This window comes from Salvelinus fontinalis, chromosome 24, assembly GCF_029448725.1.
Source record: "Salvelinus fontinalis isolate EN_2023a chromosome 24, ASM2944872v1, whole genome shotgun sequence".
Taxonomy (NCBI): domain Eukaryota; kingdom Metazoa; phylum Chordata; class Actinopteri; order Salmoniformes; family Salmonidae; genus Salvelinus; species Salvelinus fontinalis.
Genome location: NC_074688.1, coordinates 23,353,720 through 23,380,730, shown reverse-complemented (window position 1 = coordinate 23,380,730; position 27,011 = coordinate 23,353,720). Strand labels below are relative to the sequence as shown.

Below are 27,011 nucleotides of genomic sequence, written 5' to 3'. Positions count from 1 at the left end.
GCATGACAATTCCACGAGGAGTTAAGAGAGCAGAAACTGGCAACCAGGCTAGTAGTAATGGTTTGAGTATAACTAAGGAATAAGAATGCAATTACATAAGTGACAATAAAATAAATTTATTGCAAACTGGTAATGAAGATTAGGTTGCACTTTTGCCAACATGAACACACATGTCTGTTCAGCGAAAGAAAGACAGTTTGTTTATCAGCCACTCTTCAGACAAGTCATCTATGTTTCGTGTCTCAAAAACCTATTGAGAATAAAGGGGTAGGAGGATCAGGCTTAACATGCTTATTTTCTGAACATTTTCTATTATAACTTCTCTATTTTGTGAGTTTAGGGTTGGGCTTATGTTCAGATCATTATTATCAGTCAATACTCGAAACGGACAATAGTCCTGACCTTTGTGAGCTCTGCTGCGGAGACTAGTTGGTTCTTGCTTCCTGCGTACATCATTTGCTGCTCAGGCTTGCACCCTGTTGAGATGAGGAGGGTGCATAAGCTACAGATGTCTGTCCACTGAACCTTTTTGATCTCCATATGGTAAACACTGATTGAATCTCATTTCTACTTTCAATTATCAACCCTTACTACCTTCAAAAAGTTATTTTGTGCAAAGGGATGTTGCAGTAGAGTAATGCTAATCCTTCACTCAATTGGCTGTTCACTGAATTAGGGTGGTTTACTCACCAACTGGACTTGAGAATATGAAACACAGCGGGTAGGACACCCTGCCATCTGTATGGATGTATTTGTAGCTGTAAACAATGAATGTACACTATATTGTCAAGGAGATCCAATCACTGGTCAATGATGCAACTGTAACACTGGCAGTTCTGGTGAATATGAGGTTAACCTGTTGGGGATGGGGGCGCTGTTTAGACTATTTATGCTAATGTGGCTAATTTTTTAAACGGCTTCCCACAAAATCCTTGATCGTACAATATGCATATTATTATTATTATTGGATAGAAAACAGTCTATAGTTTCTATAGGAGTTGAAATTTTGTCTCTAAGTGGAACAGAGCCCATTCTACAGCAATTTCCCTGACATGGAGTCAGATTTGAGAAACGTTGGCCACTTTTCTGAAGTCATTTAAACGGGCACTGTCGTTGCTATGACTATACGGACACTTCTTACGTCTTCCCCTGGATGCCTTTACGTGATGACGATTCCAACGGGCTCGATTGCTCGTTCACAGGCACTACAAATGAAAAAAACCTTTAGCTAGCAAGTCTTTTCTTGCTGCGTAACGCGCGTGGAAGACACCGACCCTCTCCTGTTCCAAGCATTAGTTTAGCCTGTTATATTTCTCCGGTCATCTTTTCACTCGTTATAGGAGTTACAAACATCACAAAGTAGTTAATTTAAAGCGTTTTATAGCAATTTATATCCGTTTAGTGCGATTTTGGGACATTTATTTTTGCAACGATGTGAAAAGTTGGGAACGCTTTTCAGTTCATCCCGAACGTAGTTGACATTTCCACATGGCAAGAGGACAGCTTTCCACCAAAAGACGATTTCTCCCAAGAAAGGATCCTTTGCCCAAGATACTGATGGAAGAACAGCTCAAGGTAGGACATTTTTATTATGATAAATCGTGTTTCTGTCGAAACATTTTAGTGGCTTAGGACGCCATGTTTTTTGACGTAGCTTCGCTTGGCGCAAACTGTATTGAAAAGTAAGGATAAATTAAAAAATGTAATAACGCAATTGTATTAAGAATTAAATTGTCTATCAATCCCTGTCCACCCTATATTTTTTAGTCACGTTTATGAGTATTTATGTATAAGAGTAGATCACTGTCTAAGTGGCGCAAGGACAAATTCTGACCAGCTGAGTTACATTTCACATTGTCTAACCATGATTTTGGTGGCTAAATATAAACATTTTCGATCAAACTGTATATGCATGTTGTAATGTGATGTTACAGGAGTGTCATCGGAAGAATTCTGAGAAGGTTAGTGAAAAAATTAATATCTTTTGGCGATGTTGACTTTTATCGCTCACTTTGGCTAGAATCAATGCTGGGCTGCTAATTGCTATGTGCTAAGCTAATATAACGATTTATTGTGTTTTCGCTGTAAGACACTTAGAAAATCTGAAATATTGTCTGTATTCACAGGATCTGTGTCTTTCGATTCGTGTATGCTGTGTATTTTTACGAAATGTTTGATGATTAGTAGTTAGGTAAACACGTTGCTCATTGTAATTATTCTAGTCCATTTGTGATGGTGGGTGCAATTGTAAACTATGCCATATACCTGAAATATGCACTTTTTTCTAACAAAACCTATCCCATACCATAAATATGTTATCAGACTGTCATCTAATGAGTTTTTTTGTTGGTTAGGGGCTATAAATATCTTAGTTTAGCCGAATTGGTGATGGCTACTGGTGTTGGTGGACAAATAAAAGATGGTGGAATATGCTAATGTGTTTTTAGGTAATAGATGTACATCTTTACATATTGTGTCTTCCCTGTAAAACATTTTAAAAATCGGAAATGTTGACTGGATTCATAAGATCTGTGTCTTTCATTAGCTGTATTGGACTTTAATGTGTGAAAGTTAAATATTTTAAAAAAATATTTTTTTTGAATTTCGCGGCACTGGTTTTTCAGTGGGGGGGGGGGGGGTGTGCCGCTAGCGCCACGCTGATCCTAGACAGGTTAACAGATTTCTGCTGTATCATTCTGACATGTTATAAAAGGATATCTTGGCTGCCGTTCGGGAAGTTCATTCCTCAGGTCATCCAGGGAGATGTCCTGAAACGTGAGAGCATGTTTTGAGTTTAACTGGTATTGATACAGGTGTGGATGGATTTGAGTAATTATTAACTCAGTATGGGATATTCAACATCTCAGTTAGACATTGTGACTTGCCTCATACTCTTCCTCCAGGATCACAAGCTGTTTTGCCATGTCAATTTTCACTGAGGAAATAGGATAAGTATTCTATATTGAGTCTTTAACATGTGTTTTTCTGTTTCTGGGTTTATTATGTTTTTTTTAAATTAGGTGAAACATGACAATTGGAACACGCTTTCGATTAAGTCTTACTCAAGATGGCTGCATTGTTGGTCTCTTTTCGAAATCTGAACTTCTTCAGTTTTTCTTTCAGACTCTCATCCACCTCGCACACAACCAGAGAGCTTGACTAGAATGTAAATGTGAAACAAGTTCATCAACCGTGGGAAGTTTTGACACATTGTAATTGTATATGTTGGTCATATTGCTACTGTCAGGCTACATCATTGAAAGTTCTGTCATATTTCACTCAGAGAGAGAGAGAGAGAGAGAGAGAATAGGGACAGGGGAGAGAGAAAGAGGGAGGGAACCAGAGAAAGAGGTTTTTGAGCAACTTGTTTTGAGATCTGAAGTGCAGGATTCCATGAACACATAGCTCATAACAAAATCTTTAAGTGACATATTGAGGCCAGGAAGTGCTTTTGTTGCATCATGGAACGACACAGCTTCCTGTGTCAAGATGGTATGGGGGGAAGGGAGGGAAGTAGCAAAAATACATTTACGCCAGCCTAAAAACCTTTACAACATAAACTAGGACATCACCGTCCATGCCAAAATACATTTTCCAGGTAAAGTGCAATATCGTAAAAATAAACGGTCTCCCATACCATTCTAGAAGAGGTCTTGTTTTGGTTTCTTGTCTGCAAAGATATTGTCTTCTTGTTGAGGTAGTTACTCCTCTGCCAACTGCTTGTGACAGGATGCTGTCTTACACTCAAGATCCTCCTTTTATGTAGTAGCACATACAGTAGGGGAGGGCAGACATGTACACATATGAGCATCCCCAGTACTCCCTCCCCGCACTGTGTCAGATCTAGCCTTCTTGTTAGGGATATCGTTAGTTCTATCTGCAATCCTTTGTCGCTGTATCCGACAGCAAATTGTGCCTTTTTAATAATACAATGTTGTATACAGGGCGGCAGGTAGCCTAGTGGTTAGAGCGTTGGGCTTGTAATCAGGTTGTTAGATCAAATCCCTTAGCTGACAAGGTAAAAGTCTGTCGTTTTGCCCCTGAACAAGGCAGTTAACCCACTGTTCCTAGGCCATCACTGTAAATAAAAATGTGTTCTTAACTGACTTGCCTAGTTAAATAAAGGTTAAATAAAAAATAACCAGAATACTTAGTGTTGCAACAAGATAAAATAACAAAGTGATATTCTCTTTTCACATTTGTCTAATGGGTGCAGTCAGAGAAAGCTGAGCATTCTTTGATATTGTGATTAATTCTACATTGGTGTTTTCAGCCTTTATTTCAAGAAACGGCAAATTTGCCAAGGCAATGTCTGTGTCCTTTGTCATGTCTATCTTCATTCCTCAAACGTTAATCTAACAGATCAAATGCAATCAATCCAAATATGTTTGAGACCAAGGAGTTGAATTTGAATGAACAGGGTGCTTGGTTTGACAGCAGCTGTGCATCATATCAAAGAGGAAGAGAAGAAGCGAGAGGGATAATGGGCCCAAAATCTCTCTTGTCCCGCAGGTGGTGTTTTTGTATGTGGTCATGAGGGTGTTGAATTTGGGCAACAAACATTGCATGGTTTATTTGCTACGTGTGGCTTATTTGATCAAATATAAGTTTCGTAATGCTTAGGTTGTTACAACTGTACTGATATAAGTAGGACACGTGATATGCCGGCAACTTTGAGAAAAAACACTTTATATCGGAGTTGTGGCTGTTGTTCACACGCGTCTGCCCTCTCATTGGCTAGAATCGTCCCACCTGATCTTGCCTCCTCCCGGTGCCTTCCATTTTTTAAGACATTTATTTCCATTGTTAGAGTGGCTACTTGAGTATCTGGTCAATATAATGGATACTCTGTGATCATATCGATCAAATTCAGTTTAGTAGTGGTGTGGGTGTTTGCGTTTAATCCACTAGATGGGGAACTTTTCTCTTTGTTTACCCCGCCCAAACGCCATTACGTTGGTCTCCGACGTTGCGTCAACTCTGAATCGAAGTTGGCTAGCTAGAGTGAGCCAAGCGTACTTTCCCTATTCTCTGTGTTCAAATAAACATGTTGTACATAGCTAGACTGTTTTAAATGTTATCTTTGAAATAATCAGAAAATCATTATTTTCAAAGCAACCAACGACAACTGTTGGATCGAAATCTTCGTCTCATCCAGCGTTTATAAATGAAGCAATAGCTGCCTGCTACGTTAGCTAGCTAACAAGTGACAATTTACAAAGAAGGTAAACAAACCAACCGCTAGAGGTTGGAGAGTGGGATGTGGATATAATGTATGTAATCTGACGTGTTTTTTGCTAAATGGACCATGGAGGACCTTTGCCACACGAGGACTCAAATGTCGTTTAACGAGATGAAAAATAGAGAGACATTCCAACAGCAACGTCGCTACTGAAAAAACAGTAACGTTACCATTCCTGAATCCCTCACCAATTTACACGGTGAAGGCCTGATGCTAGTTTTTAGCTAGCTAACTGCCCCCTAGCCCATCAAATCCACCCTGGCAACAGCCGTTCCCTGGAAACGTCACCGTTGTCACACAGGTTTGTTTTTACGTTTTCTGACCAACTAGCTTAGCTAACTACATGTATGACCTGGTCAAACGTAGCTAGCAACCTAACTTGCATAGGTAAGGCTGCGAGTTAACGTTAGCTAGCTACGTTTGACATAGTTACTGGCAAACTTGCTACGTCTACCAACAAACTAGCTAACGTAGATGAGTAACGTTAGCTCTGTAGATAGGCCCTTGTTTCTGGACTGTTTTACGCGAAAGTTAGCCTAGTTAGAATAACATACCCCTCCTATTTGTTAGCTAGTTACTACTAATCCATACCATCCTGTCCAGAATTTAGCTACTAATGTTACGTTCTGTTTTTTAAAACTTGGACAAATATCTATCTGGCTGGTCTCAGAGCGTTTCGTATTATTCTGTACGTAAATCAGAGACACTCCATTTAGTATGATATGTCACGTTTTGTATGGTATGTATTAATTTGTGGATATCCAACAGTTATTTCGTATGATACGTTACGAATTACAATTCGTATATATACGTTACGAATTCGCAAAAACGTACAATATGTTATGAATTCTGGTTAGGTGGCTAACGTTAGCTAGGGGTTAGGGTTAAGTTTAGGAGTTAGGTTAAAGGGTTAAGGTTAGGGGCAGGGTTAGCTAAATTAGCTAAAAAGCAATTTTTTGAAAAGTTACTTAGTTGTCCGAGAATAAATTCCAACTCGCAACCTTTGGGTTTCTAGACGTTCTCGTTATACGCCCTCCCCACGACCACCACCCTACTTTCGTTTTTACCATAAGTTAACATCTGTGTTGTGTAACCATACCAAACATAACATATTATGCTAGTTTGAGTGCCCAGATTTACATTTACTATGTTACGTCTAGCCTATGAGGCCAGGTTGGTTCTATTTATGTAAATGAAACATAACTAGGCATTGCAAGTTCTATACCCACAACTCAGGTGGTCATTGCAATACTGGGAGGGTTGGATGACTGTTTCAGATTTGATTGATCATGTCATGGCCTATTGGCAACCTGTGACACCATTACTTTACCTTGTAACAAGCTGTATTGCAAGTCATCACATTGTATTTATTGTTCTAAGAATACATGACAGCCATGTAGATTGCATGGAGATAATGTAGTCTTTGTTTTTTGCTTCAAGTCAAACAAACTCATGCATTGACTGGGCAGTTAGGCCTAGATGTGGGCTTTTTCAAACATTCACAGATGTTGGCTGAATGGTCAATAGAAATGTGCATGCATACTGCATGGAAGTTCTCTGTGTTGATGATGCTGGCAATAATGTGCTCTACTTTCACTGCACCATGAAGCTGATTATCCTGCATTATGATTAGCTGGCCTAAATATTAGCTTGTTGTACAGAGACCATCTTTATTCTGGCAATTCCACCGTAACAGAGTTACACTAGCTAGGTTTCCATCCAATTGGCAAAGGTTTCATGTGAATATTCTAAAATGAGCATTAAAACTATATGCACATTTTACCAGAGATGTTTCCATCAAATTGACTTGTTGCAGATTAAAAGCAGTACGTGATGAGGTAGTGCACATAATTTTACCACAAAAGGTATTTTTTTTTTCATGTAAGGAATAAAAAATACAAGATAAATGGGTTTCCATCATATTTTCAACTCTACTGATTATTTTCCTCATAAATTTGTTATGCTTTATATAGCATGTGCCCACTCTGGTATTGGCACGTGCACTCTAGCTAATAGCGCCTTCGGCGAGCTGTTGCCTAGAGCACACGTGTAGCCTAGATTAGGGATGGGCAACTGGTGCGCATGCCCCCCCCCCCCTGTTTGTCGGCCTGCAGACCAATAATAAAAAAATTACAATTAAATTAAAAAAAAGTTAGTTACTCAGTCGGGGTCTCAACTTACTGTTGGAAGAATAATATAATGCACAAGGTGCAATTTTGAAATTTGGTTGTGCGTCAGCAGTCACTCAATTAGCCCGCCGATGTCAACAAAATGTTTGTAGCTTGGTAATTCAGTCAAGCGGCTAGCTATCTAAATTTGTAGTAAGCGTTGTCGAAATACCGACCGGGGTAAGGCCCATTAGTTATCATATTAAAAACAGCAAACATTTGCCTCCACCCCATGGCAACATGTTTAGAATTGCAGTGAGTTAGTTGTACAACTGCACATTTTTCTCTCTGCCCTGAGGCAAAATAAGTAGAATTGCATGACACGAGTTATACATTATAAAATTGCTAAACCTTCTTTGTGCCCCATGGCAAAATGTGTAGGATTGCAACAAACGTGCTTTAAAATGGCATCTTTTTCTCTATGCTCCATGGAAAAATGTACAGAATTGCAGGAAATGTACTTTTCAACTTCTTCATTTTTTTATCTTCACTGTCACGAGGGCCGCAATTTCTTTTGATGAACAACCGTGCATATGCAAAATTTGTTAACTGTTAACTTGTTAATTCTATTCTTCAAGTAAATGTGTTTTAGTAAAATGTTCTGTTGAAATTGTTAAAAGTAGTTGGATGGTTTGTTTTACTTTGCAATCATTGTTTTTTGTTTGACATACATTTTAAAGTGAACAGTAGCTAGGCTTCCATCCAATTTGTGACAGATTTTCATGCAAATATTATAAATTATGCATAAAAATATGCACTTTTTCCCACCAGTTTGTTTCCATCAAAACTGACTTGTGGATGAAAGGCTGTGCGTGATGACTTAGTGCACATGAACACTTTTGTGCAAAAATTCTCATGTGCTGAATAAAATAAAATAAAAAACATACATTTAATGTTTTTCCATTGCATTTTACACTCTATCAATGGTTTATTTTAAGTAATAATAATTTTAAAAAGTTTGTCACACAAGCAAACTGTAACGATAAATGGCAAATTTGCCCAAACTTGTTTCCGTGCATGCTTTCTTAACAACAGTTTGCTGATAAATTGAACTGGTTAGGTTATATTATGAGAGGGATATGAGCAATATCATTCTTATTTGTTAATTGGTAGCTAAGCGCCGATCATTATTTCACAGCATACACTACCGGTCAAAAGTTTTAGAACACCTACTCATTCAAGGGGTTTTCTTTATTTTTAGTATTTTCTACATTGTAGAAAAATAGTGAAGACATCAAAACTATGAAATCATGTAGTAAGCAAAAAGGTTTTAAACAAATCAAAATATGTTTGAGATTCTTCAAATAGCCACACTTTGCCTTGATGACAGCTTTGCACACTCTTGGCATTCTCTCAACCAGCTTCACCTGGAATGCTTTTCCAACAGGGTTCCCACATATGCTGAGCACTTGTTGGCTGCTTTTCCTTCACTCTGCGTTCCGACTCATCCCAAACCATCTCAATTTGGTTGAGGTCGGAGGATTGTTGAGGCCAGATCATCTGATGCAACACTCAATCACTCTCCTTCTCGGTAAAATAGCTCTTACCCAGCCTGGAGGTGTGTTGGGTCAATGTTCTGTTGAAAAACAAATGATAGTCCCACTAAGCCCAAATCAGCTGGGATGCCGTATCGCTGCAGAATGCTGTGGTAGCCATGCTGGTTAAGTGTGCCTTGAATTCGAAATTAAACAAAGACAGTGTCACGAGCAAAGCACCCCCACACCGTAAGACCGCCTCCATGCTTTATGGTGGGAAATACACATGCGGAGATTATCCGTTCACCCACATGCGTTTTAGAAAGACACGGTAGTTGGAACCAAAAATCTCAAATTTGAACAAATTTCCACCCGTCTAATGTTCATTGCTCATGTTTCTTGGCCCAAGCAAGTCTCTTCTTATTATTGGTGTCCTTTAGTAGTGGTTTCTTTGCAGTAATTTGACCATGAAGGCCTGATTCACACAGTCTTCTCTGAACAATTGATGTTGAGATGCGTCTGTTACTTGAACTCTGTGAAGCATTTATTTGGGCTGAAGTTTCTGAGGCTGGCATCTCTAATGAACTTATCCTCTGCAGCAGAGTTAACCCTGGGTCTTCCATTCCTATGGTGGTCTTCGTGAGAGCCAGTTTTATCATAGCGCTTGATGGTTTTTGCGATTGCATTTGAAGAAACTTTCAAAGTTCATGAAATTTTACAGATTGACTAACCTTCATGTCTTAAAGTAATGATGGAATGTCATTTCTCTTTGCTTATTTGAGCTGTACTTGCCATAATATGGACTTGGTATTTTACCAAATAGGGCTATCTTCTGTATACCACTCCTGCCTTGTCACAACACAACTGATTGGTTCAAATGCATTAAGAAAGAAAGAAATTCCACAAATTAACTTTGAACAAGGCACACCTGTTAATTGAAATGCATTCCAGGTGACCACCTCATGAGGCTGGTTGAGAGAATGCCAAGAGTGTGCAAAGCTGTCATCAAGGCAAAGGGTGGCTACTTTAAAGTATCTCAAATATAAAATATAATTTGATTTAACACTTTTTTTTTGGTTACTACATGATTACATATGTGTTATTTCATAGTTTTGATGTCTTCACTGTTATTATATAATGTAGAAAATAGTAAAAATAAAGAAAAACCCTTGAATGAGTAGTTCTAAAACTTTGGACCGGTAGTGTACAAATGAAGACCCTCAATATTTATTGAAAAGGAGCGTCAAGCTCACCACCGTGCACTTTCACCACCCTGTTAAGTTCATTATAACTTATTGCATCTTATAGCCTAATTAACTGAATGCTTTTTTAATTAGTAGTGGGAAGACCACACAACAAAGCATCGTGTGACTGCAAATATACCTCGACATGGTTGTTCAATCAACATATGCGCAATAAATAGTTTCCACAGCAATTTGTCCCATTAATTTTACTGACACAGAAAGATCCTACCCATGCCGAACAAACATTCTGTCAACATTTCTGAAACTGGATGGAAACGTGGTCAGTGTCAGATTATTGTGATTGGCCCCTGTTGTAAGTTTGTTTATCTCACATTATGGTTATTATATTGGAGCCACAGTATATTGAAATAACCACAAAAAATGTGTTTTGTAGAATGCCCTGACTTAAGCCTGTGGTCTGTGGTAGTCATGCCACCATGTTGATATTGGTTAGTTCAATTTATTGCATGAACATCATTTCTGGTATTGGGATTTCATCGTCATGATCAGGGTTCAGTACTAGCATCAAATTCCTAGTTAAATTATACTGAACAAAAATAGAAACGCAACATGCAACTTCTAAGATTTTACTGAGTTACAGTTCATATGAGGAAATCAGTTAATTGAAATACAATTACTAGGCTCTAATCTATGGATTTCACATGACTGCCAATTTAGCTGGGCATCTGTTGGTCACAGATACCTTTTAAAAATAAAATGGGCATCAGGATCTCATTACTGTATTCTTTTAGCATTATGTTCATTGTCCTTAGCTAATGCCAGCCCATACCATAACCCCACCACCACGAGGCACTCTGTTCACAATGTTGACATCAGCAAACCGCTTGCCCACAAGACACCATACATGTGGTCTGCAGTTGTGAGGCTGGTTGGACGTACTGCCAAATTCTCTAAAACAACGTTGGAGGCGGCTTATGGTAGAGAAATTAACATTAAATTCTCTGGCACCAACAGCGCTGGTAGACATTCCTGCAGTCCGCATGTCAATCAACTTGAGACATCTGTGGCATTGTGTTGTGACAACTGCACATTTTTAGTGGCCTTTCATTCTCCCCAGCACAAGGTGCACCTGTGTAATGATCATGCTGTTTAATCATCTTCTTGATATGCCACACCTGTCAGGTGGGTGGATTATGTTGGCAAAGGACAAATGCTCACTAACAGGAATGTAAAGAAATTTGTGCACAATCTGAGAGAAATACTCTTTTTGTGAGTATGAACAATTTCTGGGATCTTTTATTTCAGCTCATGAAACATGGGACCAACATTTTACATGTTTATATTTTTGTTCAATGTATCTTAAGTAGTTTTCCTTTCCGTTGATTTGTTAGGATTTGGATGATGCTGATACTGATGCACCTGAGAGAGTACCCTCCTGTCTAAGACACAACCAGCTGGATTTAAAACACCCTCTCCCAGCCCTCCCCTCAGCACCCCCATCTCCTGCACCTGAACCATGTGAGGGCCCCTCGCTCTACTTTGAGGGGATCCCAGGACTGTTGTGTAAAAGCAGCCGTTGAGCGGGGCCAGAGTGAACCTGTGTGCGAGCAAGCAGTCTTCCCCCTAACCCCCACCCACATATTTCCGCCCCCTTCCCGTTGGGAACGCGCCATGATGTTCCGAGACCAGGTGGGCATCCTGACTGACTGGTTCAAGGGCTGGAACGAGTGTGAGCAGACGGTGGCGCTGTTGTCCCTGCTGAAGAGAGCATCTCGTACCCAGGCCCGCTTCCTGCACATCTGCCTGGAGCACTGGCTGGCAGACTGCACTGAGATCCACATCCTGGAGGCTGAGGCCAATAATGCAGGTAGCTAATAACTGCAGATTTCTGAAGAACACATTTGAAACCCTATTGGATTAGTCATATTGTATTACCGGTACACCCTATCTTATGGTGTAAAAACCATGTAACAGATAGACCTACAATCTGTAAAAATGTATTTTACTTGTAAACAATTGCCCCTCTGTCCTTCATCTCTCCAGACATTGTGAGCCAGTGGCACCTGGAGCCCATGGAAAAGGCGGTGTCCCTGCTGCTGTCCCACCTACCCCTGCTGCAGCCCCGCAACAGCGAGGCCAAGTGTGAGTACATGAAGCTGCTGCAGAAGGTGCTGAGTCACACCATCGAGAGCAGTCTGTTTGTGGAAGAGAGCAGACAGCTGCTGTCCTACGCCCTCATCCACCCGGCCACCACCCTGGACGACCGCACCTCTCTGGCCATGTGGCTCAACCACCTGGAGGAGCACCTCTCCAGCGGCTACCCAGCGCCCTCCCGGCCCCCCTCTGGCCCCTACCACCCCCGCCAGGGCTCAGATGAGTGGCCGGGCTCCGCAGAGGTCCTGGACCCTGGCCATGGCTGGCTGGACAAGCCCCCCTCCTCTAGCTCCTCCCCTGCAGGGCAGAACGGACACATGTCATTCCAAGGTGGGATGCCCTCGCCCATCAACAGCAACAACGCAGGTCAGTGGCTCACATCTCCTACCAAGACAGACTGCGGGAGAGCAAGGACGTGTTGTTGCAGGGAATAGGAATATGCTAAACATAACCGAGATACAATACAACCTTTTCTTCATGTGGTTATGTAATCATGCTATTCATCAACTATTTAGTCTGTGATCTTTGTACTGATTGTCACATCTAAAGTCTCTCTGTTTAGGCCTAGCCTTCATTAAAGGGATGATTTACTGTGATTGTCTCTAACATCCTGACCCTACTGTGTCCCCTGCCAGGCATGGGTCAGATGGGCCAGCCCAGTCCTCTGAAGAGGTCCTCGTCCCTAATCCCCTCCAGTACCCAGGTCTGTGGCGCAGATTGGCTGAACCAGGATGACCTGGGTGGGCGAACGGCCTTTGACCACGCCCCCCTGTCCCCCCAGAGTAGTGTGGCATCCTCAGGCAGCGAGCAGACTGAGGACCAGGGCTCCAGAAACACCTTCCAGGAGGATGGCAGTGGCATGAAAGGTCAGGAGGTCAACCATAATACGCCAGGGATTCAAAGCCAACAACAGGCCAGGGTTGGTCACATTGTTGTTGGTATTTCACTCTGGCAAAAGCCATGACATGCCAACGGCGACTGCACTTGGCGATGGTTGAATTGCCCAGTCAGTGGGATGTTATTTTTTTTGTCTCCCGTCGTGTTTCAGTTTTTTTTGTTTGCGTGTGCTCCAGATGTCCATGAAAATTAAGTAGGACAGCGTTCTCCAACTAATAGATCTGAAGTGTTTATTTTGACATGCACTGCACGGATACGTCAAGCATTCCAGAGCAGTATCTATTTAAGTGATAATACCTGAGAAGCCGGTGTTTGGAGGATATATTGGCACAGGTGTTGTTAGTCTCCAAACACCGGCTTCAAGGGCATTAACACTTTTATACAACGTGTTACCAACATATTCAAATAATGACTGACATATTTTCATGAAAAACATTATTTTGATTAATTTATTCATAATTTTTCATCCTTCCACAATATATAGTCCCAACCCAAATCTATGGTTGCTGAAGACGCGACCCAGTCATTCAGTCTTTTTGTTCTGTATCAATGGACGCGACCCAGTCGTTGGTTCTAAATGTTCCATTGCCATACTGGCTGGCAACGTATTTATCCCTTGCTTGCTAGCTATCCAACTATGGCTAACGTAGTCAGGCAGAATAACTGCAAAGTATTTGCATTTGTTTAAGCTGTTTAATAGTGGCATTTATTTGGATACATCCATAACAATGAGCTAATGAGGCGCAATTTCGCCTGGCATAGAAAATGTGCTCATTCGTCAGGACACTGTTGTTCAGAGGAGCTAGCCAACAACACAGCTACAGTAACACAATCACTTAAAACGGAATCTGGAAAGACTGCAAATTAGCTGCGTTTTGTTTTACCTTTTTTCAATTGACCTTTTTTTGTATATATCCATAAAAATGATGCCAGCTAATTCATAATTTCGACTGGCTGAGAAACTCTGCCTGCCTGTCTGTCTCGTTGACTCCCGACTCGTTCATTGCTATGGGACAACAGGAGATTCAATTTGAATATTGAAACAATGTTGCAAATGTCGGAGAGACCGACAGACAGCAAGGTTTATACAAATCTCCGCTGTGGAAAACTACATGTTAGTCTTAAAGAAATGTGAGATAAGGTCTTGATGCTTTTTATAGTGGAGATCAAGTTTCTAAATTGCCTGGCTGGGCTGATGACACAGTGGATTAGTCAGGTGGAACAGAGTAAATAGGTATTTTGATGTCATAGATTTTAGCCGGTGGCGACTTGTGGAATAGACACCGTCTGGAATGCGGTTTTAACCAATCAGCATTCAGGATTAGACCCACCTGTTGTATAATATTAGTTAGAGTTCTATCCTTCTCATTGTTCATGGACTAGAGTTACAAGGACTCAGCAGGAGAAGAATAACAACTTCTGAGCATGTTGTTTTTCTACTTTCTGTTTCAGATGTGCCCATGTGGCTGAAGAGCCTCCGTCTTCATAAGTACGCAGCACTTTTCTCCCAGATGACTTATGAGGAGATGATGATTCTGACAGAGCACCACCTGGAGTCACAGGTTTGTCATCGTTTGTCACAGGTTGGTCAGCTTCTCTCGTTAGTCCTCTCTTTCCCCTGCCCTCCTCATCAGTGTTGCATAGATACGGCCAGCTTTTTGTCCAGCATAGTGATACCTCAATGAGCAATGAAATTAATCATCGCTGTACCCTACAGTTATACACAGCCTCCCCAGCACAGATAAACGTCTTTGCTCTGCTCCGTAGCTTTAATGATCAGATGGAAATCAGAAGTGTTGTTTAGTAACTGGATATCTGTATGTCCATGTTTCTGTGAGCAATGATTCCTCCTTTTGTTAACTCTTCGCCGTCTTCCGTCTTCTTCCAGAATGTGACCAAAGGTGCGCGGCACAAGATAGCCCTGAGTGTCCAGAAGCTACGAGAGAGGCCAAGCGTTCTCAAGTCTTTAGAGAAGGTAAACCACATGCTGTCATCACTATTATTTTAAAAGCATTTCAGATTCATTTTTATCTCATGATAGGCATGCTGTTCTGAACAACTTAACTGTTAGTTTCCATTTGGATCCCTGTGGCTTATATGGAGAAATCCAATTAACTGTGAATGAACATATCCACAATAATAACCAATATTTTAGATATGATACACATTTTCTTTCAATTAAAAGTTAACCAGCAAGTTCCGCGAAAATTTCTTGTCACACTTCAAGACCGCTTTGCTAATAAGATAATGCTATGATTGATCCAACAGGATATATTGGAGGGGGGCAACCTGCGTAACGCCCTACAGGAACTACAGCAGATTATCATCACCCCTATCAAGGTCTACAGCTACAGCCCTCCCAGTGTTTCCCACAGAGATATGGAGGGGAGTGGATCCCCCTCAGACCACACCAACCTTGGGGAGGACAAGGACCTGGCCCAGGAGGGCTTCCAGCACCACCACACCCCTCCCTGCGACGGAGAGTCCTCAGCCACACCCATCTCAGACGGCGACATTGCTGGCCAGTTCACGCGTGTCATGGGTAAAGGTAAGAGAGGGCAAGGCTTTTACAGGGCTGAGTACATGTACAGTCGTGGCCAAAAGTTTAGAGAATGACACAAATATTAATTTCCACGACGTTTGCTGCTTCAGTGTCTTTAGATATTTTCGTCAGATGTTACTATGGATACTGAAGTATAATTACAAGCATTTCATAAGTGTCAAAGGCTTTTATTGACAATTACATGAAGTTGATGCAAAGAGTCAATATTTACAGTGTTGACCCTTCTTTTTCAAGACCTCTGCTGTCAATTAACTTCTGGGCCACATCCTGACTGATGGCAGCCCATTCTTGCATAATCAATGCTGGGAGTTTGTCAGAATTTGTGGGGTTTTGTTTTTCCACCTGCCTCTTGAGGATTGAGCACAAGTTCTCAATGGGATTAAGGTCTGGGGAGTTTCCTGGCCATGGACCCAAAATATCGATGTTTTGTTCCCCGAGCCACTTAGTTATCACTTTTGCCTTATGGCAAGGTGCTCCATCATGCTGGAAAAGGCATTGTTCGTCACCAAACTGTTCCTGGATGGTTGGGAGAAGTTGCTCTCGGAGGATGTGTTGGTACCATTCTTTATTCATGGCTGTGTTCTTAGGCAAAATTGTGAGTGAGCCCACTCCCTTGGCTGAGAAGCAACCCCACACATGAATGGTCCCAGGATGCTTTACTGTTGGCATGACACAGGACTGATAGTAGCGCTCACCTTGTCTTCTCCGGACAAGCTTTTTTCCGGATGCCCCGAACAATCGGAAAGGAGATTCATCAGAGTAAATGACTTTAGCCCAGTCCTCAGCAGTCCAATCCCTGTACCTTTTGCATAATATCAGTCTGTCCCTGGTGTTTTTCCTGGAGATACGTGGCTTCTTTGCTGCCCTTCCTGACACCAGGCCATCCTCCAAAAGTCTTCGCCTCACTGTGCGTGCAGATGCACTCACACCTGCCTGCTGCCACTCCTGAGCAAGCTCTGTACTGGTGGTGCCCCGATCCCGCAGCTGAATCAACTTTAGGAGATGGTCCTGGTGCTTGCTGGACTTTCTTGGGCGCCCTGAAGCCTTCTTCACAACAATTGAACCGCTCTCCTTGAAGTTCTTGATGATCCGATAAATAGTTGGTTTAGGTGCAATCTTACTGGCAGCAATATCCTTGCCTGTGAAGCCCTTTTTGTTCAAAGCAATGATGACGGCACGTGTTTCCTTGCAGGTAACCATGGTTGACAGAGGAAGAACAATGATTCCAAGCACCACCCTCCTTTTTGAAGCTTCCAGTCTGTTATTCAAACCCAATCAGCATGACAGAGTGATCTCCAGCCTTGTCCTCGTCAACACTCACACCTGTGTTAACGAGAGAATCACTGACATGATGTCAGCTGGTCCTTTTGTGGCAGGGCTGAAATGCAGTGGAAATGTTGTTTTGGGATTCAGTTCATTTGCATGACAAAGAGGGACTTTGCAATTAATTGCAATTCATCTGATCACTCTTCATAACATTCTAGAGTATATGCAAATTGCCATCATACAAACTGAGGCAGCAGACTTTGAAAATTAATATTGGTGTCATTCTCAACTTTTCCCACGACTGTACAGTGCATTCAGAAAGTATTCAGACACCTTGACTGTTCAACATTTTGTTACGTTACATCCATATTCTAAAATTGATTAAATAAAAATGTTCCTCATCAATCTACACACAATACCCCAAAGCGAAAATAGTTTTTTATAAGTTTTAGCAAATGTATAAAAAAATATATATAAATAAGGTATATGTTTTTTTTAAGTATTCAGACCCTTTGTTATGAGAGTCGAAATTGAGCTCAGGTGCATCCTGTTGCCATTGATCATCCTTGATGTTTCTACAGCTTGATTGCAGTCGACCTATGGTAAATTTAATTGATTGAACATGATTTGGAAAGGCACACACCTGTCTATATAAGGTCCCACAGTTGAGAGTGCATGTCAGAGCAAAAACTAAGCCATGAGGTTGAATTGTCAATAGAGCTCTGAGACAGGATTGTTTTGAGGCACAGATCTGGAGAAGGGTTCCAAAAAATGTCTGCAGCATTGAAGGTCCCCAAGAACACATTGGCTTCCATCATTCTTAAATGGAAGAAGTGTAGAACAACCAAGACTCTTCCTAGAACTGGCAGCCTGGCCAAACTGAGCAATCGGGGGAGAAGGGCCTTGGTCAGGGAGGTGACCAAGAACCCGATGGTCAGTTTGACAGAGCTCCTCTGTTGAGATGGGAGAACTTTCCAAAAGGACAACCATCTCTGCACCACTCCACCAATCAGGCCTTTATGGTTGAGTGGCCAGACGGAAGCCACTCCTCAGTAAAAGGCACATGACAGCCCGCTTTGAGTTTGCCAAAAGGCACCTACAGGACTCTGACCATGAGAAACAAGATACTCTAGTCTGATGAAACCAAGATTGAACTCTTTGTCCTGAATGCCACGTGTCACATCTGGAGGAAACCAGGCACCATCCCTATGGTGAAGCATGGTGGTGGCTGCATCATGCTGTGGCAATGTTTTTCTGTGGCAGGGACTGGGAGACTAGTCAGGATTGAGGGGAAAGATGAACGGAGCAAAGTACAGAGATCCTTGATGAAAACCTGATCCAGAGCGCTCAAGACCTCAGACTGGGTCGAAGGTTCACCTTCCAACAGGACAACAACCCTAAGCACACAGCCAAGACAACGCAGGAGTGGCTTCGGGACAAGTCTCTGAATGTCCTTGAGTGGCCCAGCCAGAAACCGGACTTGTACCCGATCGAACATCTCTGGAGAGACCTGAAAATAGCTTTGCAGCAAGCTTCCCGTCCAACCTGACAGAGCTTGAGAGGATCTCCAGAGAAGAATGGAAGAAACTCCCCAAATACAGGTGTGCCAAGCTTGTAGCGTCATACCCAAGAAGACTCGAGGCTGTAATTGCTGCCAAAGGTGCTTCAACAAAGTACTGAGGAAAGGGTCTGACTACTTACAGTTGAAGTCGGAAGTTTACATACACCTTGCCCAAATACATTTAAACTCAGTTTTCACACTTCCTGTCATTTAATCCTAGTAAAAATTCCATGTCTTAGGTCAGCTAGGATCACCACATTATTTTAAGAATGTGAAATGTCAGAATAATAGTAGAGAGAATGATTTATTTCAGCTTTTATTTATTTCATCACATTCCCAGTGGTTCAGAAGTTTACATACACTCAATTAGTCTTTGGTAGCATTGCCTTTAAATTGTTTACTTCGATCAGATGTTTCGGGTAGCTTTCCACAAGCTTCCCACAGTAAGTTGGGTGAATTTTGGCCCATTCCTCCTGATAGAGCTGGTGTAACTGAGTCTGGTTTGTAGGCCTCCTTGCTCACAAGTGCTTTTTCAGTTCTACCCGCAAATCTTCTATAGGATTGAGTTCAGAGCTTTGTGATGGCCACCCCTATACCTTGACTTTGTTGTCCTTAAGCCATTTTGCCATCATTTTGTGAGTATGCTTGAGGTCATTGTCCATTTGGAAGACCTATTTGCAACCAAGCTTTAACTTCCTGAGTCATGTCTTGAGGTGTTTCTTCAATATATCCACATAATTTTCTTTCCCCATGATGCCATCTATTTTGTGATGTGTACCAGTCCCTCCTGCAGCAAAGCACCCCCACAACATGATGCTGCAACCCCCGTGCTTCACGGTTGGGAGGGTATTCCTCGGCTTGCAAGTCTCCCCTTTTTCCTCCAAACATAACGATGGTCATTATGACCAAACAGTTCTATTTTTGTTTCATCAGACCAGAGGACATTTCTTCAAAAAGTACAATCTTCATCCCCATGTGCAGTTTCAAACCGTAGTCTGGCTTTTTTATGGCGGTTTTGGAGCAGTGGCTTCTTCCTTGCTGAGCAGCCTTTCAGCTTATGTCGATATAGGACCCGTTTTACTGTGGATATAGATACTTTTGTACCGGTTCCCTCCAGCATTGTCACAAGGTCTTTTGCTGTTGTTCTGGGATTGATTTTCACTTTTCGCACCACAGTACGTTCATCTCTAGGAGACAGAAGGCGTCTCCTTCCTGAGCGGTGTGACGGCTACGTGATGCCATGGTGTTTATACTTGCACGCTATTGTTTGTACAGATGAACATGGTACCTTCAGGCGTTTGGAAATTGCTCCCAAGGATGAACCAGACTTGTGGAGTTCTACAATGTTTTTTTCTGAGGTCTTGGCTGATTTCTTTTGATTTTCCCATGATGTCAAGCAAAGAGGCACTGAGTTTGAAGGTAGGCCTTGAAATCATCCACAGGTTCACCTCCAATTGACTCAAATTATGTCAATTAGCTTATCAGAAGCTTCTAAAGCCATGACATCCTTTTCTGGAATTTTCCAAGCTGTTTAAAGGCACAGTCAACTTAGTGTATTCTGCTCTAGTTCTATTTCTTCTAACCCCCTGGAATTGTGATACAGTGAAATAATTTGTCTGTAAACAATTGTTTGAAAATGACTTGTCATGCACAAAGTAGATGTCCTAACCGACTTGCCAAAACTATAGTTCGTTAACAATAAATTTGTGGAGTGGTTGAAAAACAAGTTTTATTGACTCCAACCTAAGTGTATGTAAACTTCCTACTTCAACTATATGTAAAGGTAATATATATAATATCACAATTTTGCTAAAATTTCTAAACCTGTTTTTGCTCTGTCATTATGGGGTATTTTGTTTAGATTGAGGGGGGAAACATGTAAGCTATTTTAGAATAAGGCTGTAACGTAACAAAATGTGGAAAAAGTCAAGGAGTCTGAATACTTTCCGAATGCACTGTATATCGTGCATTTGGACAAATCTTGGTTGATGTGTGTTTTGTTTGGATTGAGTTTTGGAGTGTTTGTGTGTGTTGGTGTTGTGTAGCATTGTGTGAACCTCCTATCTGTCCATGTGTTGCAGTGTGCACTCAGCTACTGGTGTCCAGGCCGGACGAAGAGAATATCAGCTGTTACCTGCAGCTCATTGAGAAATGTCTGACACATGAGGTGAGACCGCGCAAAACCACATCTATAAAATAAATACATTTAAACTTTTTCACATTCAGCCAGCTGGTGGTTTAAAATGTGACAAGGCTGCATAATGCTCCTCTCAATGGTATCTTGTAAAGATAACTTTCACTGCACTAAGAAAGTAATGGAATGGGTTTTTTGTTTTGTTTTTTGCTGCTATGTGCTCTCTCTACCGCTCCCTCTCTCTTACCTCTCCCTCTTTTACCTCTCTCTCTCGCTCACCATCTCTCACCCTCTCTCTCACTATCTCTCTGTCTCTTACCATTTTCTCTTGTCTCTCAGGCTTTCACAGAGACTCAGAGGAAGAGGCTGGTCTCCTGGAAGCAGCAGGTTCTCAAGCTGCTCCGCTTGTTCCCAAGGAAAGCCATGCTGGACATGCCTGTGTACCGACAGAAAGGGTAAGACCACTGAACTTCTCATTTTGATCTATCACTCTCCTGTCATGGCAGCTGAGTTTTTGTGCCATGCTCTCTCTGCTACTTTAGTATGCAGTTTGTCCAGGTTCTCTCTCTCTGCCTCCTCTAGCTGGATTTCCCCCAGGGCTCTGTCTGACGACTGTTCTCTCTGCCTCCTCTAGCTGGGCATATGGTTCCAACTCCCTCCCCACAGCAGGCTCTGTGAGTGCTGGGGGTCTGGCACGTAGGGGGCAGAGGGCATTCCAGATGCCCCCTCGTCTCCCTGCCGGGCGCATGGGGCTCCTGAGTCCAGGTGGCATCGGGGTTGCCTCCCCACGCCACACCCTCACCAGCCCCACACTGCCAGGCCAGGGCAGACAGGTCAGTCATAGGATGGGATCATATGTCATATAGCCTGTTGGCATGGGATACACCCACTGAAGTTCATTTATAGGAAAGTCAGATTCATTCACAAGAAATTATTTTCTAAGAAATATTTTTCATTGAGGGTTACAGCTAGTTAGCCAACATTAGATTTAACATTATTCTGTTGATCTACACATTATTATACCCACAGGGTGATGAACTATCCTTAGACAACATTTGTTTTGACAGATTAACAAGTGCAACCACAGAAAGTGCTGACAGATTAATCAATGCAATACCCAGGGCAACACGTGGGTTAGGCACTGCATTTTGATATGCATTGGTTCATTATCACAGCTGGAAGAGTCTCTTTGTAGTCATCGTGCTGGGAAGACTAACACGGTGTAGAACATATAGTATGAGTGGTATGTTTGTGATGAGAGATGTTCTGTTGTCCTTGTAGAACCTGTGGTTTGCCAACCCTGGGGGCAGCAACAGCATGCCAAGCCAGAGTCGCAGCTCCGTGCAACGGACCCACTCACTCCCTGTCCACACCTCCCCGCAAACCATGCTCCTGTTCCAGCAGCAAGGTAGGATCCTAGCACCCCCTTCCCCCAAATATTACCCCAACCTCTTCTAAACATCATATACACTGTCTTACACATACCATCCACACCTTGCTCCAATCTCTATTCCCACTGTCTTTTTACACATACCATCCACACCTTGCTCCAATCTCTATTCCTACTGTCTTTTTACACATACCATCCACACCTTGCTCCAATCTCTATTCCCACTGTCTTTTTACACATACCATCCACACCTTGCTCCAATCTCTATTCCTACTGTCTTTTTACACATACCATCCACACCTTGCTCCAATCTCTATTCCCACTGTCTTTTTACACATACCATCCACACCTTGCTCCAATCTCTATTCCCACTGTCTTTTTACACATACCATCCACACCTTGCTTCAATCTCTATTCCCACTGTCTTTTTACACATACCATCCACACCTTGCTTCAATCTCTATTCCCACTGTCTTTTTACACATACCATCCACACCTTGCTCCAATCTCTATTCCCACTGTCTTTTTACACATACCATCCACACCTTGCTTCAATCTCTATTCCCACTGTCTTTTTACACATACCATCCACACCTTGCTTCAATCTCTATTCCCACTGTCTTTTTACACATACCATCCACACCTTGCTTCAATCTCTATTCCCACTGTCTTTTTATACATGCATGTCTCACTACAACCTTCATTCACATTTCCTTTTATATCCCAGCGATATCTCCTTCCAAACCCAATCATACATGGTCTTTATGCATTTCACCCACATAGCCGTCTAAACCCAATTTTACGGCAGCTTACACATCCCACACACATCGCCCTACAAACCACATTCACACGGCTCCATATCTAATGCATCTGTCAGTTTTTTAAAGTGTGATTTATGGTCCAGATATAGTACACACACAAGCGGGATAACTGAGTGACCTGTGTCTCGTCTCCCAGAATGCCAAGTTCCAGGTGCAGACCTGGAGATCAACCCCACGCTGGAGTCACTGTGCCTCAGTATGACAGAGCATGCCTTAGGAGGTGAGTCAAAACACACGCCTTGCACTCCCACATCCAACTTCTTGGAAGTGTTATGACACTGATATTTAAAACCACATTTAGGTTAACTGGAATTTTCTGATGTTGTTGAATAGTTTAATTTGTATTTGGCAGAGAGTGGAATAAATTTACGAAATGAAATCAAAATGAAAAAATAATAAATGTTGTATTTATTATACATTTCTTCCCAATCCTTCTTCCTGTAGATGGAATTGACCGAACATCAACAATTTGAAAATAAAAGCAGTGAAAAGAAGAAACCAAACCGACACTTCACTTCAACTGAGGCCTGTTCAGTTTCTCTTGCCCAGCACAAAAATATATGCTTAAAAAACAAAGCAAAATGGTCACTACAAAACGACAACTGTATATGTTCTCTGATATTTTTCTACTTTATTATACTTAACTAAGTTTATTATAAATGGAATACAGATGACTATTATATTACAGGAGGGAGAAGAGGTTACTTGTGCAACATGCTCAATGTCTTCTGCAGGACTGTGACATTAAAACGAGCAGAATGAGGCTCAGATTGTTGAGATTTGAGAGGAAAATGGAGGATTGGTGCTGTCCTAAGGGTGTTCTATCTTACATGTTTCTCCCCTTTTCCTCCCAGAAACACGCAGAGCCACGCCTCTCACCCCCAGATACTGTAACTGTACCGCCAGGGTCTCCCGACCAGGAGTAAGGCACTTGGCCTCCCACACACTCTGTGGAATTGGGAACTAGAACAGCGATTAATCACACACGACCAGCCTGTAGCGCTGTTCTGATCCTAAAACACAACTACAGCTGTCTACACAACCACCCTACCCAGCTACAGCCAGAGCTAGTTAGGCCCTATACGTAGAGACACCCAACACCCTGGCTCATTCCCCTCACGTACCCAGCATGGGTTTACCCCCAACATGGGTATTACCGGCTCTGACACCTTTCCACCTCTACTAGGCCAAAGAAAAGGGCTCTCTGTGAATCCCTATGCTAGAATGATTTTTGGAGTGGCCAATGTGACAGTATGCATGGTAATTGTTAAAAGAATGGCGGTTTGAAGGTAACGCGTCGGCTGGAACTTGTCTGCATTGATATTTTGTTCCCTACTACAAAAATGATGATGAATCTCATTTGCAAGTTAAGCGCCGAGGCAAACCCCACAGGATTGAATAAGGGTTGATGAGGTTTGTTCTATGTGGGGCCTGAGTGAGAAATTGCATTGGTAAAGAAAATGGAAAAAACTATTCCAAGAGGGGAGCTGTTGGTGCATCTGTTTTCAAGTAGTTACCTCACTATGTTATGCTTTGTGAGGAACCTTAATGAATTCCGTTTCTACCCTGAGGTCCCATTTATGATTGGCTCTGAAAAATGCAAAGGAAGCGCTGTCTCTGCCTCTCAGAATGAACCAGTACCCACCTCCTCACCCTGCCCTCTACTCAACATGGCCAGTGTAGAGATTTGATGAATCATAATTTTTAAGTAGCCAGAATAGATTCTACCCTACGCTTACTTACAGTTTAAGATTACAGATTAAGACATGGCGGAAACGTCGTGAGCTATGGCTCGGGGGAACGTACCTCAATCCAGGGATGAGAAATGCGTTTGTAGAATATTGAACGACTGATAGTTTTTAAGTAAACTGCTGTTTTCACCCTCAGTAGCCACAACAGCCATTATGGACTGGCATGTCGCGTTGAACAACAATGGAGCTGATTGGCTGACACTGCCATTCCAAAATGGCTGCTGTGGCTTCTGCTACTTACCACGAGGACGAAACTAGCAGTCGTTCAATATTCTCGGTGTAACAGTTGGGATAATGGGACAATCCGGTGTACAACGCATTTCTCATCCCTGGATTGAGGTACGTTTTCCGAGCAACATCTCACACCGGCTCTGCAGTGTCTTAATCTAAACAGGAAGCCTGTCCGACCCCAGTGCAGCTGTAAGAAAGCGTAGGGTAAGAATCTATTCTGGCTAACTTTTTAAGGTGCTTGAAATATGTCCTGTTTGGATCTCTTTGTGTTCCAATTGTAAAACCCTAACATTTATTTAGTGGTATCAGTGTTGAATCAGAAACTCCTATACAACCTCTGTCTTTGAATGTGGCAGAGCGGAGGTGCATGTATGTATATGGACTTAACGTTTGGATCACCTTTTGGTTGCATCACGAGGCAGGGATATCCATTCGCATTTTATTTCTGCAGAGCCATGGCTGGTCTGTTTCTTTAGTAAACATGGTTATTTACAAGCTTGACTTTTCAACTTTTTTTACTACTCTCCCTTAATATTAATAACTTGTCCATTTTTCCTATAATTGCATGTTTTCCCCCACACTTATTGAACGATTATTGTAGATATTGCGAGTGGGCAGTGTTTGCACAGTCAAAGTAGTGCTCAATGTCTACAAATCCTCCAGAGAGCAGAGATGATGGGACTGGAGTTCAATGTTGATACCTCCTAATAGCACTGTTTACCTCCCTCTGGGAGTGCCCATTTCATGTTCTGTGATGTGTAATTATGGGTCTGAAAATGACTGTTGGCACTTCCGTGCTCATTAATATACTGTCTCTTCAGTATGTAAGGCCTAAAGCGCGTAGCTAAGCCTTCTAACACGTGAGCTAGCTGGGTAGAGAATGACAGATGCCTTTTACCACCTCAGCTGCTTATCTACTTGCTGTAATCATCATTCTCACTAGACTAGATACTGTCTAGTGAGTGAGACCTGTATGAGGGTATGTTGTTGTACCCTCTGCTCTGTGCTCCTGAAGTTTTTGAGTGACAAGAGAAGACTGACATTGCCTGGCCTTGTGTGTTTGAACTGTCAGATGCAGCAGGCTGATAGACCGTTGATATCACCTGAAATGCAGTGACAGCTTCCTCTCTCTGATTGGCTATTGAGCCAGAGTAGTGTCCTAGTCGTCATGGTTTTCCTCTGAGCTGGCTCTTGGATAGATCTGACTTTATGAATAGATTCATGCTCACTAAGAGAGTCGAATGGTTTAAAAAATGTTCACAAATTTCAGATTCAGATAGGCAACTAATGATCTCAATCTAAGCTATTAAACTGAGAATACATTTTTACTAGCATGACATGTAATATGGCTCAGGTTGTAATTTCTCTCAATGCATACAATGGCACCTGAAGTAAGTCCTCCATGTAGGAGGTAGCCAGTCCACTTGTAGAAAAGGCTTAGTTCTTTAGGCCAGGCTAAATTGAGTCTGTTCATGCCAGGGGTTTGGGATGCAGAGAGGGATGAAATGGCCAATCTGAGCCATAATATGTGAGTTTGAGTCTAGCCTAACACTAACAACTGGCCAAGGAATATGTTTACCCCATGTTTACATTCCAGTGAAATGGGTTAGAAAGTGCACTTCATGAGTCTGGCTTTATTTTCACATGCCAAGCAGAATTATGAGGTACATAGCCAGCCTGTCATACATGAGACTCCTTCTCTCCAGTGGTCTTTCAGATGTGGTCAATGTCCCCGCCTGGCATAATAAATAAGCAGTACGTTGTAGGCTTTTTTTTGCGTCTCTGTCTTGTACAATATATATTTAATTCTGACTCTCCAAACATTTTTCTAATGTTTTATGGATGAACAGTTTGCATCCCATGCTTACACACTCTACTTTTTTACTGTCACACATTGTTTGAATAATCTGAAATACAGCATTGATCAGATAGACAGTCCAAATAAAGGAGTTACATTTTTTTGCTACGTGACTCATGTTTGTGGTATCAGTGTTTTCTTTTATTCACAGTTGTGTGTGTGTGTATATATATATATATTACACATACAGTTGAAGTTTACATACACTTAGGTCAGAGTCATTAAAATTCATTTTTCAACCACTCCACAAATTTCTTAAACTGTATCAAAAGAAATCAGCCAAGACCTCAAAAAA

At 41.9% G+C, this 27,011-nt stretch overlaps 2 protein-coding genes across 3 annotated transcripts; one reads left to right on the top strand and one right to left on the bottom strand.

Annotated features, from left to right (window-relative positions):
- Window positions 1-100: 100 nt before the first annotated feature.
- Window positions 101-3,826, bottom strand: LOC129822185 (glia maturation factor gamma-like). Its single transcript, XM_055880247.1, has 7 exons — window positions 3,638-3,826; window positions 3,063-3,159; window positions 2,886-2,935; window positions 2,719-2,768; window positions 691-773; window positions 403-476; window positions 101-250 (listed from the first exon to the last, which is right to left on the bottom strand). Exons 1-7 carry the CDS (start codon window positions 3,809-3,811, stop codon window positions 179-181), a joined length of 600 nt encoding a protein of 199 aa, XP_055736222.1. The 5' UTR covers window positions 3,812-3,826; the 3' UTR covers window positions 101-178.
- Window positions 3,827-4,829: 1,003 nt separating this feature from the next.
- LOC129822181 (protein Smaug homolog 2-like) lies at window positions 4,830-26,829 on the top strand. Of its 2 annotated transcripts, none has more exons than XM_055880241.1 (13): window positions 4,830-5,543; window positions 11,482-11,957; window positions 12,134-12,610; window positions 12,880-13,110; window positions 14,594-14,703; window positions 15,030-15,116; window positions 15,410-15,689; window positions 20,613-20,698; window positions 21,005-21,120; window positions 21,300-21,498; window positions 21,947-22,073; window positions 23,013-23,096; window positions 23,321-26,829. In XM_055880241.1, exons 2-13 carry the CDS (start codon window positions 11,762-11,764, stop codon window positions 23,347-23,349), a joined length of 2,022 nt encoding a protein of 673 aa, XP_055736216.1. In that variant the 5' UTR covers window positions 4,830-5,543; window positions 11,482-11,761; the 3' UTR covers window positions 23,350-26,829. The 2 variants fall into 2 exon arrangements, with proteins under 2 accessions (XP_055736216.1, XP_055736215.1); XM_055880240.1 differs by having other exon boundaries at window positions 14,594-14,724.
- The last annotated feature ends 182 nt before the right edge of the window (window positions 26,830-27,011 follow it).

Excerpts from the sequence above, each read along its gene's own strand:
- LOC129822185 (XM_055880247.1), bottom strand. The coding sequence starts at position 3,811 with ATGCTCATATGTGTACATGTCTGCCCTCCCCTACTGTATGTGCTACTA. Across the intron at positions 3,160-3,637 it reads ACAAGACCTCTTCTAGAATG|TCAAGCTCTCTGGTTGTGTG; the intron begins GTATGGGAGACC and ends TTTACATTCTAG. Across the intron at positions 2,769-2,885 it reads TCCTGGAGGAAGAGTATGAG|GACATCTCCCTGGATGACCT; the intron begins GCAAGTCACAAT and ends CTCACGTTTCAG.
- LOC129822181 (XM_055880240.1), top strand. The coding sequence starts at position 11,762 with ATGATGTTCCGAGACCAGGTGGGCATCCTGACTGACTGGTTCAAGGGC. Across the intron at positions 12,611-12,879 it reads CATCAACAGCAACAACGCAG|GCATGGGTCAGATGGGCCAG; the intron begins GTCAGTGGCTCA and ends GTCCCCTGCCAG. Across the intron at positions 15,690-20,612 it reads CACGCGTGTCATGGGTAAAG|TGTGCACTCAGCTACTGGTG; the intron begins GTAAGAGAGGGC and ends CATGTGTTGCAG.